Genomic DNA, 14,067 nt, shown 5'->3' on the forward strand with positions numbered 1-14,067 from the left:
TGATCCTCGTATTTCGCAAACAAAATAAAGAGGAACTACCTACGTTAACTTGATCACAGTTTTTACGTCCTGCTGGCCCTAGCTAAAGCTGATGACTGTAGCACCAGGATGTTTTATTAATGGCCAGAAGGAGCCGGGGCGAGCGTTACCCTTGCATGAGTAAATGGTGCTGTCCCTCACGGAACCCTGAAAAGCCTCCACACGGCAGATACAACCTCCGCCTCTTAGTGAAGAATGCTTTGGCACTTATTCTGTGTTATTTTCTTAGTTTAGGAAGCACTCATCAACAAAATATGTTGTTTGTGGCTTCATCGACGTGATGCTGACATTACGGTCTGTCCCCCAGCCAGCGGTACTGCATCTGCAACCCCACGGTGGTGCGTCAGTTCAGGAACCCAGACACCATCTTCATCCTGGCCTTCGCCATCATCCTCCTCAACACGGACATGTACAGCCCCAACGTCAAGCCCGAGAGGAAGATGAAGATGGAGGACTTCATCAAGAACCTGCGAGGTAACCAAGGCTACTGTTTATGCAGTGTAATATCGTGATAGAGTATGCAGCATGCATTCTATCTTGGAGAAAGAGGGAGAGAGAGATTTTAACCCGAAGGTTAACATCAATCAAGGTCCTTGTAGCCTCCTAGCTCCTCCTGACACCACAACACTCTGCTCCTCCTAGCAGAGTGTCGAGGTGTCCCTGAGCAAGACCCCTAACCCTAACTGCTCCCGATGAGCTAGCTGTCGCCTTGCGTGGTTGGCTCCGCTGTCGGTGTGTGAATGAACTGTTGTTCATGCACACAGAGAGATGTATGTGTATTCTATTCGTTCTGAGGGTGCTTGTGCGCTAACCCGTGTGCGTGTGCTCTGCCCCAGGGGTGGACGACGGCGAGGACATCCCCAGGGAGACCCTGGTGGGGATCTATGAGAGGATCCGCAAGCGGGAGCTGAAGACCAACGAGGACCACGTCTCCCAGGTGCAGAAGGTGGAGAAGCTCATCGTCGGCAAGAAACCGGTACGTTTACCTCCGTCTTTATGTGATAAACAATGACCATATGCTAGTGTAATACACTGCGCGATATGCTGCGTGACAACGAGAATTGGCCTGTTCCTCGCCGTATTTCTGAGGGTAGATAGAGAAGGAGACATTGAGAGTACAAAGACTAAAAACATATCCAGATGGAGGGAGAGCAGTAGGTGTGGGACAAAGGAAGAATGTACACTATGAAAACCATAATGTTATAACATCTCTGACGTTCCCTCCGTTTCCTACAAGGCTGTTATTCAATCCCTTACGGCAGTGGTAACACAATTAAAGTACATTCTAAAGAGATGTTTTCAAAAAAGCTTTTAAAAACGCATTGATCTTGTGGCCCAGCTAAAGCACCACAAGTGTAGAGAAAAAGCAACCGACAATAAGGGCTTTCTTCAGTAATCAGGCCCAGCGGTGGGGGATCGCAGTGGGCTTGGGTTTACGGGAAGATCTGTCTTCACATTAACGTCATTAAAACGTGGCAGACCCCCCTGGCAGGCTCATGCAGGCACCACGCGTTCTTATGCCGGCCTTTTGGGCATTATAGATATCTGAAGTTGAATCTTCATTTCCTGTTCTGGGCTCTGCACCCTGGTCAGGAAGTTACCTCATGGGGCTGTGAAACCCATTCTATATCTGTGCCTCTATGTCATCTCTTTCTCTCTCTCTTTCTCTGTTGTTAGATCGGGTCCCTCCACCACGGCCTTGGATGCGTAAGTTATACTCTGTAAATGGATTCACTGTCAGCCATCATTTGTCTTTGGTTCTACGTTGCTGCCTGTTATGGTGCTTGTCCTGGGTGTTTAAATCCACCTTATTTAAGGCTCTGTACCGTAAGGACTACCTGTACTTTTGCCTTCTAAAGGGCTAAATACAGCATATATCTTACAGGAGACTGTAAGGCAACTGGGGGACAGCTTCAATAGTTACGACAGAGAGGCAGCAGTTGTTTACAGATGCCGCACAAAGCAGGGGTTATTCATCACTGGCAGGCCCATAAACCACCACACACGTAGCGGCTGGACAAACAACATAGACAAGATGTTGGACTGCATTTTTAGTCCTTAAATCCCAGTGGATCCCTGTGTGTATTGTTATATTCTGCATTACTTGCGTATTGCTCAATGACGTGGGGATCGGTACCAGTTGGCTGCGTGTCACATTGAGTTTGGAAATCCTTTAATCTGATCCTAAAACCCACGACTTTTCAAAAGGAAAACAGCTAAACCTCTTCCAATCTCGCTGTACTTATTATAACCATAGTGTAAAAACACAAAGGACACGCACATGTGAATCCAATCGATGGGCGGCCTCTGGGCCTGCTCTAGCTTGTGGAAAAAGGGGTCTGTTCTTCTGTTTCCTTTCCAGGTGCTAACAGGGATTGGCACCCTGTTCTCTGGGTGACACTCTTTGGAGGTGGTCATTTCTGTGAGGTAATTTGTCCTTCTTCAAACCCCCATCCGTAGGTGCTGTCGCTGCCCCACCGCAGGCTGGTGTGCTACTGCCGTTTGTTTGAGGTGCCGGACCCCAACAAGGTGCAGAAGCTGGGCCTCCACCAGCGGGAGATCTTCCTGTTCAACGACCTCCTCGTGGTACAGTACCCTTCCCGTCGGCGGGCGTGCTTAATGAAATGCTAGTGGGTCGGGTGTCTGGCTATTTACCGGGGTCAAACATCTGTAGGCCTACTTGAGGAAAATACTGCTTATCTCCTCCTTGATGCCCTGTATCTGGTAAACTGCTGTGCTTTGGCTGAATGAATTACGGGTAACTAAATAGTATTCTTAGTTGGGTTTTGATCGATCTCTGTTCTAATTCAACCCTATTCGTGTGTGTGTGTGCGTGGTGTGTGTGTGTGTGTGCGTGTGCGTGCGTGTGTGTGTGTGTGTGATATCAGGTCACCAAGATTTTCCAGAAAAAGAAGAACTCTGTTACGTACAGCTTCAGGCAGTCCTTCTCGCTCTATGGGATGCAAGTCATGCTGTTTGAGAATCAGTGTAAGTAGCACACACGGCGCCTGATGCCTTCTCCCGTTGGTTAACGTCCTATATGCGTTTGCCACAGCCATAGGAAGGGCATCTGTCGCACTGCAGCGTGACGATCGCTCTCCTCAGTTCACACAGACGCTACCCGTGCTGCTTTTACTGCTCTCTGATCAACGGCATGTCAAGTCATCGCTTATCTCTCTTTCCTCTCCCTCTCCCTCTCCCTCTCCGCCGTTGTCACTGCAGATTATCCCAATGGCATCAGACTGACGTCGGCCGTGCCCGGCGCGGACATCAAAGTCCTCATCAACTTCAACGCCCCCAACCCCCAGGACCGCAAGAAGTTCACCGACGACTTGCGCGAGTCGATTGCCGAAGTCCAGGAAATGGAGAAACACAGAATTGAGTGTGAGCACAGAACGCTTTTCTACCTCCCCCCTCTCCAGGTTCCCGCGGTTCCCTTCAAACCGTGTAAAGTAGAAACAGGGGCCGGGCAGCCGTTATACCGGCCCCTGTTCACTGGAAGAATGTTTAAAGAGCTTATAGTAATGAGCACCAGCCCTTGTGGAGCAGGACTCAAAACAGAAGGGACAGCACATGGGGAAATATGTTGGGTTCACAGATATAGATTTACGCCCTTGGTCAACAGTACACAGAGCAGCCTCTGTCCTCACTAACAGTACACAGAGTGGTCCTCACCAACAGTACACAGAGCAGCCTCGGTCCTCACTAACAGTACACAGAGCGGTCCTCACCAACAGTACACAGAGCAGCCTCGGTCCTCACTAACAGTACACAGAGCGGTCCTCACTAACAGTACACAGAGCAGCCTCTGTCCTCACTAACAGTACACAGAGGGGTCCTCACTAACAGTACACAGAGCGGTCCTCACTAACAGTACACAGAGCAGCCTCTGTCCTCACTAACAGTACATAGAGCGGTCCTCACTAACAGTACACAGAGCAGCCTCTGTCCTCACTAACAGTACACAGAGCGGTCCTCACTAACAGTACACAGAGCAGCCTCGGTCCTCACTAACAGTACACAGAGCAGCCTCTGTCCTCACTAACAGTACACAGAGTGGTCCTCACTAACAGTAGACAGAGCGGTCCCCACTAACAGTAGACAGAGCGGTCCTCACTAACAGTAGACAGAGCGGGCCTCACTAACAGTAGACAGAGCGGGCCTCACTAACAGTAGACAGAGCGGTCCTCACTAACAGTACACAGAGCGGTCCTCACTAACAGTACACAGAGGGGCCTCTGTCCTCACTAACAGTACACAGAGGGGCCTCTGTCCTCACTAACAGTACACAGAGGGGCCTCGGTCCTCACTAAAGGTACACAGCCTCTGTCCTCACTAACGGTACACAGGGAGGCCTCGGTCCTCACTAAAGGTACACAGCCTCGGTCCTCACTAACAGTACACAGAGCGCCCTCTGTCCTCACTAACAGTACACAGGGCGGTCCTCACTAACGGTACACAGGGCGGCCTCGGTCCTCACTAACGGTACACAGAGCGGCCTCTGTCCTCACTAACAGTACACAGGGCGGTCCTCACTAACGGTACACAGGGCGGCCTCGGTCCTCACTAACGGTACACAGCCTCGGTCCTCACTCTCCTCATCCTTCGCCACAGCGGAGCTGGAGAAGCAGAAGGGCGTGGTGCGGCCCAGCATGTCCCAGAGCTCCGGGCTGAAGAAGGAGGCGGGGAACGGCAACATGAACCGCGGGAGTCTGGACGACACCTACGCCATGGGGGAGGGGCTGAAGAGGAGCGCCCTCAGCAGCTCCCTGCGAGACCTCTCCGACGCAGGTACCAATTACCCCTCGCTCGCCTCGCTCTCTCTCCTTAATCCAGGCTGGTTCATACTCTCCATTGCTCCACAAGCAGAGGGGATGGGGGCGGGACTCTGCAGGAGTGGGGGGGGGGGACACAATCCTCTACATAATGCGATTGGTTGGTTGGGTTGACTTTTTGAAGGATAGCAATGAGAAGAATTGGATTTATGGAGTGGCCTTCAGTGTGTTGACCTCGGAGCTGCTCTCCATACCATGCGTCCAATGTCACTCATGTACAAAAATTGCGTGTTCAGCACAGGTTGCTTGATTTCTTTTTATTCAAAAACTTTTATTTTGAAGGCGTGCTGCACAAACAGTTTTTGCGACGGTTGATTTAAGTGAGCTTCTTTTTTTTTAAGTGAGCACAAAAGGCCCGAATGAAGGTGATTTAATGCAAGATAATTAGCATTCGCAATGTCTGGAAGTCATCCATCCATTACCTTTTGAACTGCTTCAGTTGTATTCATTTATCTTGTCACACTTATGTTACAGATTACAAGTTTTATTTTCTTCCTAATTGATTCCATGACGAGTCTTTCCTTTCATACATACACCAACCCCCCCTCCACCATCTATTTCAGATTTGTTTTCTTTTTTTTATTAATATTACTCGTATTCCATTCTGAATCATCAACCATTGAAATGTATCTACCATTTCAAATCGAAACAATCTTTCCATTTATTTGCATGTATATATATTGAATTTATCTATGTGCAAATATAGATGTATATTTGCAAATACATATGTATCAATGTTCTAAGTGGCCTGGCCCAACATCTTTGCCAATCCGAGCCAATATCTGAATCCCTCTTTCTTGAAACCATTCCACTTCATCTGGATAATGACTACGCTATGTGTGATAATATAATAAAATCCAGTCTGGAGGAGGATGTGTGTGTGTGTGGGGGGGGGGGGTGAGGGTCCAGTCTCACTGTTGGTGGGTGATCAGCCCTTCTGCTCGGTCCAAGCAATCATATCCTGACCCCTGAGCGAGAGAGTGAGAGTCAGCTCAATCAGGGGACGCATTAATTAGCACTCATTAAAGTGATGGACAACAGAAATCCTTTATCTTCTTCTAATTAGGTTATCAAAGCAAGGGTGGCTCATTTACTTCAGAAACATTTGTTGTCATATTTTTTAAATTCTCTTTCATCCTAACAGCAGTCAATAAATCAAACTGTCTTTATCTTTGACTCCTTTTTGTATCTGTGGCTTTCGCAGGCCTTTAATAAGCGCGTCCAAACATGTCATTCGGCCTGAATGACATGTTTGTACGGCCTATCTTTCTGTCTACATACCTGGCTCCCTGTGCAAACTGATTGCGCATAACCGGAGTCATCCACAAGTCTTGGCAGACCTATTGCTAAAGCAAGCAAGCTAGTCACGTGTTTTGGGGGAGTGGCTTGGAGGGGTGCCTGAAGGGAGGGATGGGATTTTTCATTCATTTGGATACGCTTAAAATCTAGCTTACTACGGCTGGTTTCCCCAAATTGCTTTAAAGGTTCATTTTCGGTCCTTTGGTTTCCTCCTATTCCTTCAAGCATATTTGATGAGTGGAGTCTATTGTCCCTCTTTACTACTTAGTCAATCAGGTGATTGCAATTACCATACGCTCACATGGCCAAGCCGGGCCAATCCCATTACTGCATCAGTGCAGCTGAATGAGGCTACGGTGTTTCGGACTTTGAAGAAGTGCAAACTACAAGCAAAAAACAGCGAGGAGGAGACGGGGATTCAGACCACACCGTTACAATTCTCTTCATGACCGACTTTATAAGCTGACTTTGAGATGTATATTATTAACCTACTATTTCACATTATCTTGGCAAGATATTCGGCAGGGGTGTAATGGATCCGTCCCTTTGTGATTTGCTGTGGTTATTTTTCATTTTTAGCTCCTGTTGTCCATCACTTTAATCTTTTCCTGTCCATAAGTGTACTTAAAGATCCTTTTAACGCAGGAAGCCGCATGCTAATGAAACTCTTTCTTGTGTACAATGTTTTCTCTTTCTTTGGTTCTTCTCACCATTCTCCATCCCATGCGTTCTTCGCCATTATGTTAGTACACATCAGGGACTCTCCTGGTTATGTGTGATAAGTGGTCAAGTGTCATTGGCTTAGTGTGCGTGTGTTTGTCTGTGTCTGTGTTTGTGTGTGTAACAAAGGCAAACATGCTCCGTTTGTCCTACTCAGCCCCCTGTATTTTGCCTGTACATCCCATGTGCAACATTCATTGTATTGCTTTTGATGTGTTCTCTCCTTCTCCTGTGACCGTCACTCAGACGCTAGGTGTCAAAGCCCCTCCGTCCGGTGCTCCATGCTGAAGTACATCTCTTTTAGCGGAAGCACATTTGGAAACTGGGGGGAAAAATGTAGAAACGTTTCCTAGAACTCAACTCCATCAGTTGCCTATTCAATCATCTGATTTGGATCTGGAGTTGAAGCAAGGAAATGACGGATTAACAACGTGGGGTAGTTTAGATAAACACCGGTCCAGAGTTAATTGGATCGTGAGCAAATAACGAAATTCCAAAAATACCCCCGAAGCTGACACAGAAACTATAGCCATTACAGCCATAACTATCGCCTCCTCTGCCCCCAGAATCCCCCCCCCCCCTCCCTTCAAGTTACCCCCCCCTCCCCTTCAAGTTACCCCCGCCTCCCCTCACAGTCACAAGCCCCACTCAATTGGCCCCTTCACCACTCCCCCTCCTTCACCCCCCCCCCCCCCCAGCCCTGTAGGGGGCCTGCGGGCCCTCCCCAGCCCGGCCCGGCCCTGTGTAGTCTGGTCCAGGAGTGCTGTCCGTCTCTAATCTGTGGTATTGCATGTCCCGGGCAGGCAAGCGGGGGCGCCGCGGCAGTGCAGGATCACTAGACAGCAATATGGAAGTAAGTTGGAAGCGGCTGGTCTCCAAGCTACCTCTGTCATGTGATGATGTGCACCGTCCACCATTTCCCATTTTATTATTTTTCACTTTATTTTGGTCTTGCAACCCTCCTCCTCCTCCTCCTCCTCCTCCTCCTCCTTCTCTCCTCTTGTTATGTTTTGCTGTCGTAGTTCATCTGGTTTGAGAACATCCTCTCGGTTTGTTTGTCTATCCGCTCCTCATTCCCTGGGATGCGTTCCACTGACAACAGCCCACCTGCCTGCCTGGGCTAGTAGTGTGCATGCATGGGTTGCCTGCCTCTGAACCCCCGCCCTCCCCCCCCCCCCCCCCCCCCCCCCCCACCCCCCACCCCAACACTGTCTGGTCACGCATCCCCGTGGACGTCATGCTATGAGGCTTTCTGTTTTGTAACTTGAAACAAGCATGAGTCTACTAACGGACCACGCCCTGTCCTCCTCCCCCCTTGTCTCCGTCTGTCCCCCCCCCCCCCCCATGTCCGCTGTCTCTTCACCAGGTTGTCCTTCAGTCAGTCAGTCAGTCAGTCTGCGCTTTTGGCTGGGTTGCTCCTCCTGGTCTCTGTTTTGGTCTTTGGGTCTTTAAGGATACACGTGTACGAGTCTTGACTTGGTTGTTGTTATCAACAGCGAGAGGTTCGATAAGAAAGGAAGCACGTCCGTGTGTTCTGCTCTGTAATCCTTCGTACCCCTCTTTAGAAAGGGGGTCTCTATTTCAGGAAGGACGCTAGGACTTTTGGTTCTGTTTTTAATCCAGTTCCGCACTAAATGGGTTTCATGTGCACTTCAGACGTGGATTTCATTCCGTTATCTCCTCATTCATTACACTTGTCTCACCGGGTCCATGTTGTCGGGGTTCAAGTCTGCAAATTTCATTTTCTAAAGGCATATGGTCTCGATCAAGGCGCACATAAAAGAAAATACAGTGTGCTCTTGAAAGGACTCGGCGACGCCCACTGCAAAGTAATGACATTTCATGCACTGGGGGTTAGGAGCGGGATCCTTAGATCTGGGTGAGAGAGCACGTGGGTCGGTCGGTCTCTCTTAGTCTCTCCTCCGTCTCTAGATGAATGCTTTACCTGATGCGGATGAAGGCTTTGGCCGTCACACATCCTCTCTGCATGTAGAATCTACTCCTTCTTTTGGTTTTGTTTTTTGCCAAAGCTGCATGTGTGATTTTTCTTTTGGTTTTTCTTTTGCCAGGTTTTTGATAGTGTTGTTCCACCTATAAATAACCAAATGTTCCTGCTCGTGCATTTGACTTTGAATGTAGGCCAATTGTGTATTTTGTGTCCCTATTACAATTTTAAATGTCCTTTTTTTCTTCCTGAAGCACAGTGGGATAAATGCTAATATCTTGGCAGTGGTGTCATTATGGGCAGAAGTCCTTTATGAACACAGGCATACCTCACCATCAAGTGTTTGTGGAAACATGCATAATATTACTTCCCCCCCACGTCATGAGAAGAACATTTTTGGTTTGTCATTCGCATGCATTTAACATTTTATTATGATTCATGTGTTTATCCCAAACATGCAGGTTAAGCAAATAAACGCTGTTCTCGTATGAGCTTGTCTAGTTAGCCGCGAAGCTAAGTCGACGCTGCGCAGCCCAGGTCCACCGCGCTAACACCCGGTCCCTTCTCCTCCCGCAGGGGTCCATCATTAGCAGCCCCCACACGTGCCACCGGGCCCCCACGCTGCACGACGGCGCGGCCCCCCGGGGGGACCAGGCCTCCCACCACCACCACCACCACCACCACCAACACCAACATCAACCACAGCACCACCCCACCCAGCAGCCCTCCCAGCCCTCCCAGCCCAACATGGCGCCCGCCTCCATCCTGGGCTCGCTGTTTGGCAGCAAGCGGGGGAAGCCGCCCTGCGCGCCGCAGGGCCACGCCCCCCTGCCCTCCACCGGCCAGCCCACCCTCATCTCCCACAAGCTGCACCCGGCCAACCTGCACCACACGGCCCAGCAGCCCCTGCCCGGGCCGGGCCACCACGCCCAGTACTGCCCCACCCTCCAGCAGCAGCAGCAGCAGCTGCAGAACCCCCCGCCCTACCACCACCACCACCACTACCACCCCCCGCCCCACGCCCAGCTCCCCCCTGCGGAGGCCGCCGCCTACCCCAACCCCCACGCGCACCCCCACGCGCACCCCCAGCACGGCCATCACGGCGGCCAGAATTCCCACCACGCCTCGCACGGCCCGCCGGACAGACACGGGGCCCACCACCACGGCCAGCCGCCGGGCTCCATGCCCGGCGGACCCAAAGCCAAACACAGCGGCATCAGCACAGTGGTGTGACCAGGAGGCGGGAGAGGGAACCACGAGGGGCGGCGTGACCGCTGAGACCGGGTGGACGGAGGAGACAATGCTAACACCAAAGGGAACTGACAGCATTCATTTACGGCCTGTCCACTGTGCTTCACCTGCTGCTGTGATGGCGACGGATCACGGGCAGCCCCCTATATATAAATATATACATCTCCACACTTCTCAGCAGGATGCAGCTTGGAATCGGGCTCTTGGTGTTCTGTCAGTAGGGGGCCTGGATACGGGCCTCCCCGGGCTCTCTCTGGGTTTCAGGGGGGTGTTTCTTGCAGGAAGAGGCCACCCACCCATTCACCTCCTGCAAAAATAACAACAACAGCAAACAGTAAGCTGGCAGTGATGGCTGAGGCGAAGCTCCTCCACACTGCTCCATGTATCCAATAAGCCTGTGTCTTCCCTTCACCCACTGAGGAGGAAAGGCAGAGGGACCTCAGTCTGTCACCGCGATGGAGTCCTATATTGTACACACTGTTATTTCCGAAACTTTTTTTAAAAACAACTCTCTTATCTCCCCATCATCATCATCATCATCATCATCATCCTCTCCATTATAATCATCGTCATCATCATTTTCGAAAGCTATTCGCCACCGCCTTCCCTGCCCAACCGCGCGTAGCCGACCAACCTTACTATAACCATTTCACAACCTAGCCCGGGTCAGCAGACCGGGGCTCACATCTGCGTAGACGGACTCGGCCGTAGTAGTTCTAGTGCTGTATTTACTGTAGATGACAGCTATACGTATTGTCTCTTAGCTCATAAATAAATGTGCCAATTACTTATGCATAATCTATTTAGTCAATAACTTCATGTACAGTATATTGTGCTCTAAGTAATTTGTAAGATTATACTTACAATTATCAATTAAAAATACATTTTATCAGTGATATACTGACTCTGTAACAACGAGATGTAAACATCAGAAGAGATGGAACTCCCAAATCAGCCCGGCTAACTATCTAATTTGGACTTGTTTTCTTTCCTTTTCTTTGGTTGTTTTTCCTCACATTCAATACAAAGCGTTTCGGGATTGGCAGCTGTAGCACACTGGCCTCCAAACACCAGGCTGGTCTGTAGGAAACCATCTCTCGGGCTGCTCAGAGTAGCCCTGACTACGCACTGCCTTTTGTAGATATGGATGATGCCATAGGGTCCCTTGAGTCTCAGCTAACCACTCTCCACTGTGTTTTTGAGATAAAGAGGTGATTTAAAAGGCCTTGCCAGTGTCTTCTGTATACCGAGACGCGAGCCACTTTACCTACAGACCCATATATATATATAAATATACATATATATATATATATATAGCTATATCTCTGTATGGATCAAACATGTTCCTGAGACGATTGCCTTTAACATATGCGGCAACAAAGAAGCAGCTCTCTTCGCTCTTCAAATCAAAAGAGTAAATCACCTTTTTCAATCTCGTTTTGCCTTCTGTTCTTTGTTTACAGACCGGTGATGGAATACTCTGTTTTGTTTCATATTTTTTGAACACATGTGCAATATCTTATTTTGTACATTCGGAACACGCATGGCATACCCTCCTGTTTGTGCGTTTCTTCATGTTGTGTCATAATTTATTTATTTAGTTTGGACCCCCCCCCCCCCCCTCCCCCCAGTAAAAAAAAAAAAAGTGTCTGTGCGACTGTCCTCATAGTTGTGGAGAGAGACAGCCTTGGAGTTCAGTGGAATGTCTAAATAACGTAGGTGACTTTTGCATGTAATGTTTATTGTTGTTCAGCTATCCTCTGCACATCGTATTACGAATCAGTGTTACCATAGCGAGTTTAAGTGCAATCATGTTCAGAAAAATGCAGACTTGGATTGAACGTGGAAGTGTGTCCCATTGGTCCAGGATGAGATTCAGGTGAAAAGAATATATATATATCTTTTGCTTTCAGTTTTTTTTTTTTTGGTTCATTTTAGAATATATAAATACTTGCAGAGTTCACAGTGGAAAGAAGAATGTGTGTATATATTTTATTAAAGGAACATCCTTCTCTTTGGGGCTGAACAGAAATATTTTGCTGGATAAGCACACGTGAAAGAACACTTTCATTTTTTTCAGGAAATGCAGTTGTAACTGACTGCAGCAATGCAAATGAACAAAGGAACATGGTCTATGTAAATAAATAATAACTTTCTAAATTCTACAAATAAAAAAGTGTCTATTCAAAGTGTGTACATTAGTGACAGCTGTTTGTTCCAATATTCAGGTTGTAAATGTATTTTAACTTTCACAAAGAAACTCATTACCATAAGTCAAGCTTAAAAAGGCGGTCACACATTTTACTTTTTGTTACTCATGTGATCCTCATGTTATTATAATAGAGATGGAGACCGCTAGGAGAGAGTTAGCATATCTTGTATGGGACAGTAATGGTCAGTTGAATGTGTCTATTAATTTTATATTATTACTAAAAACTGAAATCATAGTATAATTGGATGATGTTTTTTTATGTTTCTGTTATAGAGGTTTTTTTATGTTTAGAAAGTCCATAGTCACTTCGTGTTAAGACGATACCCCAACAATGCACTGCATGGATCTGATGCATAAAGTGTCCTATTCACTGTGAGCTGACAGGAAATATAGAATTCAGCCTGTAAACTTTGACCTCTTCCCTTTTTTTTTTGGTTTATATTCATTTGATGGACTTCCTGTCCGTGTCCTGTTTTCACACGCCCATGTTGGCTGATATTTACTGGAGTTCAGCACTTCAGCCTGCATTTCATCTACACAGCCATTGTATTGAAAAATGAAAGAAAATAATAACCATGCACTTAAGTTGGACTGCTGAAGGTGTCCATCTTGTAAATATGACACTTTGTGCAAAAAGGATGAATTTATTGGAAGGTGGAGGTTTGCTAACATGTTTAGTTGTCAAGGGACCAAGTGGGTGCAAAATAAAAACCGAAACACAATGTACATAATGTGTAAAGGATCATCCGTGTGCTCCGATATCGGCAGTGATGACACCTCAGTGTAGTGTTGAGAATCACAAACATATCCTTTGTCCCCGCCTCCCAACAAGGGTGTTCCTAGAACGTACGCTTTAGATCCATCCCAAACACAGACTGTTAGTAGGGCAATCTCCACCTATTTTGGTTTTCCCCAAACGTACATAGGATCCTCAGAACACACGCGTGCACACACGCGCATGCACACATACGAGCTCCTGTTCACACACACGCTACAAGCTATTCTGTCAGGAGACTTTATTTTTAAAGGGAAAGATGAAAGTGGCCTCATTTCTGTGTGAATTATGTTTGTACAGTGAATAGTGAGTCGGTATGACCCCAGTTATTGTAAAACTTCAACTGTGACAATGTTAAGAACGCAAAATAAACAAATATATGACTTATGGTATGTATGTGTTTTTTGTTTTTTTTAAGTGGTTCTTTAGCAGTTCCATTTGTGGTCTGCCGCTAGAATGAAAAGACTAAAATTATGTTTACGTGTTATGTTTTAGTTTGGATTTTCGTACACAAAAAGGATAAAAGCTACCTGATTTATCAATTACAATGAAGGACTGCAACTACTGTAGTTCATCAGTAAACTAACTCCAAAGCAGATTGTATAGTAGGAGTGTATAGTATTAAGGGGTATTCCTTTAGCAGTGCTGTTCATATACCCCACCCCCACTAGAGGGCGTTATAGATAGGGATATCAAGAACATAGATTATTGGCCTATACTTTGTATTTAGGTGGTATACCCAATGGATAATGGAAGCACAGTGGGATATGAAATATGATATTCATCTTGTTACATTTGTTGTCAACATACTTTTCTCAGAAACCTTTCATTGGCTTTTGAATCCATTGTCTCTTTGGTTAGAGTGGGACTATACTCCTCAAACCCTCCTCCAAGACATACCTCCCTGGACTTCACTATCCTCTTCCATTGGTCAGTTTATATCTTATGTTCTTATGATCCTGATCATTTTTTTACTGAAATTGAAAAAAGC

The 14,067-nt window shown here is 47.4% G+C and overlaps 1 protein-coding gene across 11 annotated transcripts in view; it reads left to right on the forward strand.

The window, feature by feature from the left end:
- iqsec1a (IQ motif and Sec7 domain ArfGEF 1a) overlaps nucleotides 1-13,468 on the forward strand; it is an 82,071-nt gene extending 68,603 nt beyond the window's left edge. For 10 of the 11 annotated variants that reach the window (XM_030357270.1, XM_030357278.1, XM_030357285.1 and 7 more), the window contains 9 exons: nucleotides 347-513; nucleotides 876-1,015; nucleotides 1,717-1,746; nucleotides 2,500-2,625; nucleotides 2,928-3,027; nucleotides 3,262-3,423; nucleotides 4,654-4,830; nucleotides 7,697-7,746; nucleotides 9,415-13,468. In XM_030357270.1, the coding sequence (XP_030213130.1) occupies nucleotides 347-513; nucleotides 876-1,015; nucleotides 1,717-1,746; nucleotides 2,500-2,625; nucleotides 2,928-3,027; nucleotides 3,262-3,423; nucleotides 4,654-4,830; nucleotides 7,697-7,746; nucleotides 9,415-10,071 (1,609 nt within the window). In that variant the 3' untranslated portion in view covers nucleotides 10,072-13,468. The remainder of the gene's footprint in view (nucleotides 1-346; nucleotides 514-875; nucleotides 1,016-1,716; nucleotides 1,747-2,499; nucleotides 2,626-2,927; nucleotides 3,028-3,261; nucleotides 3,424-4,653; nucleotides 4,831-7,696; nucleotides 7,747-9,414) is intronic. The other variant, XM_030357338.1, reaches the window with a different exon arrangement.
- The last annotated feature ends 599 nt before the right edge of the window (nucleotides 13,469-14,067 follow it).

The sequence above is a fragment of the Gadus morhua genome, chromosome 1, assembly GCF_902167405.1.
Source record: "Gadus morhua chromosome 1, gadMor3.0, whole genome shotgun sequence".
Classification (NCBI taxonomy): domain Eukaryota; kingdom Metazoa; phylum Chordata; class Actinopteri; order Gadiformes; family Gadidae; genus Gadus; species Gadus morhua.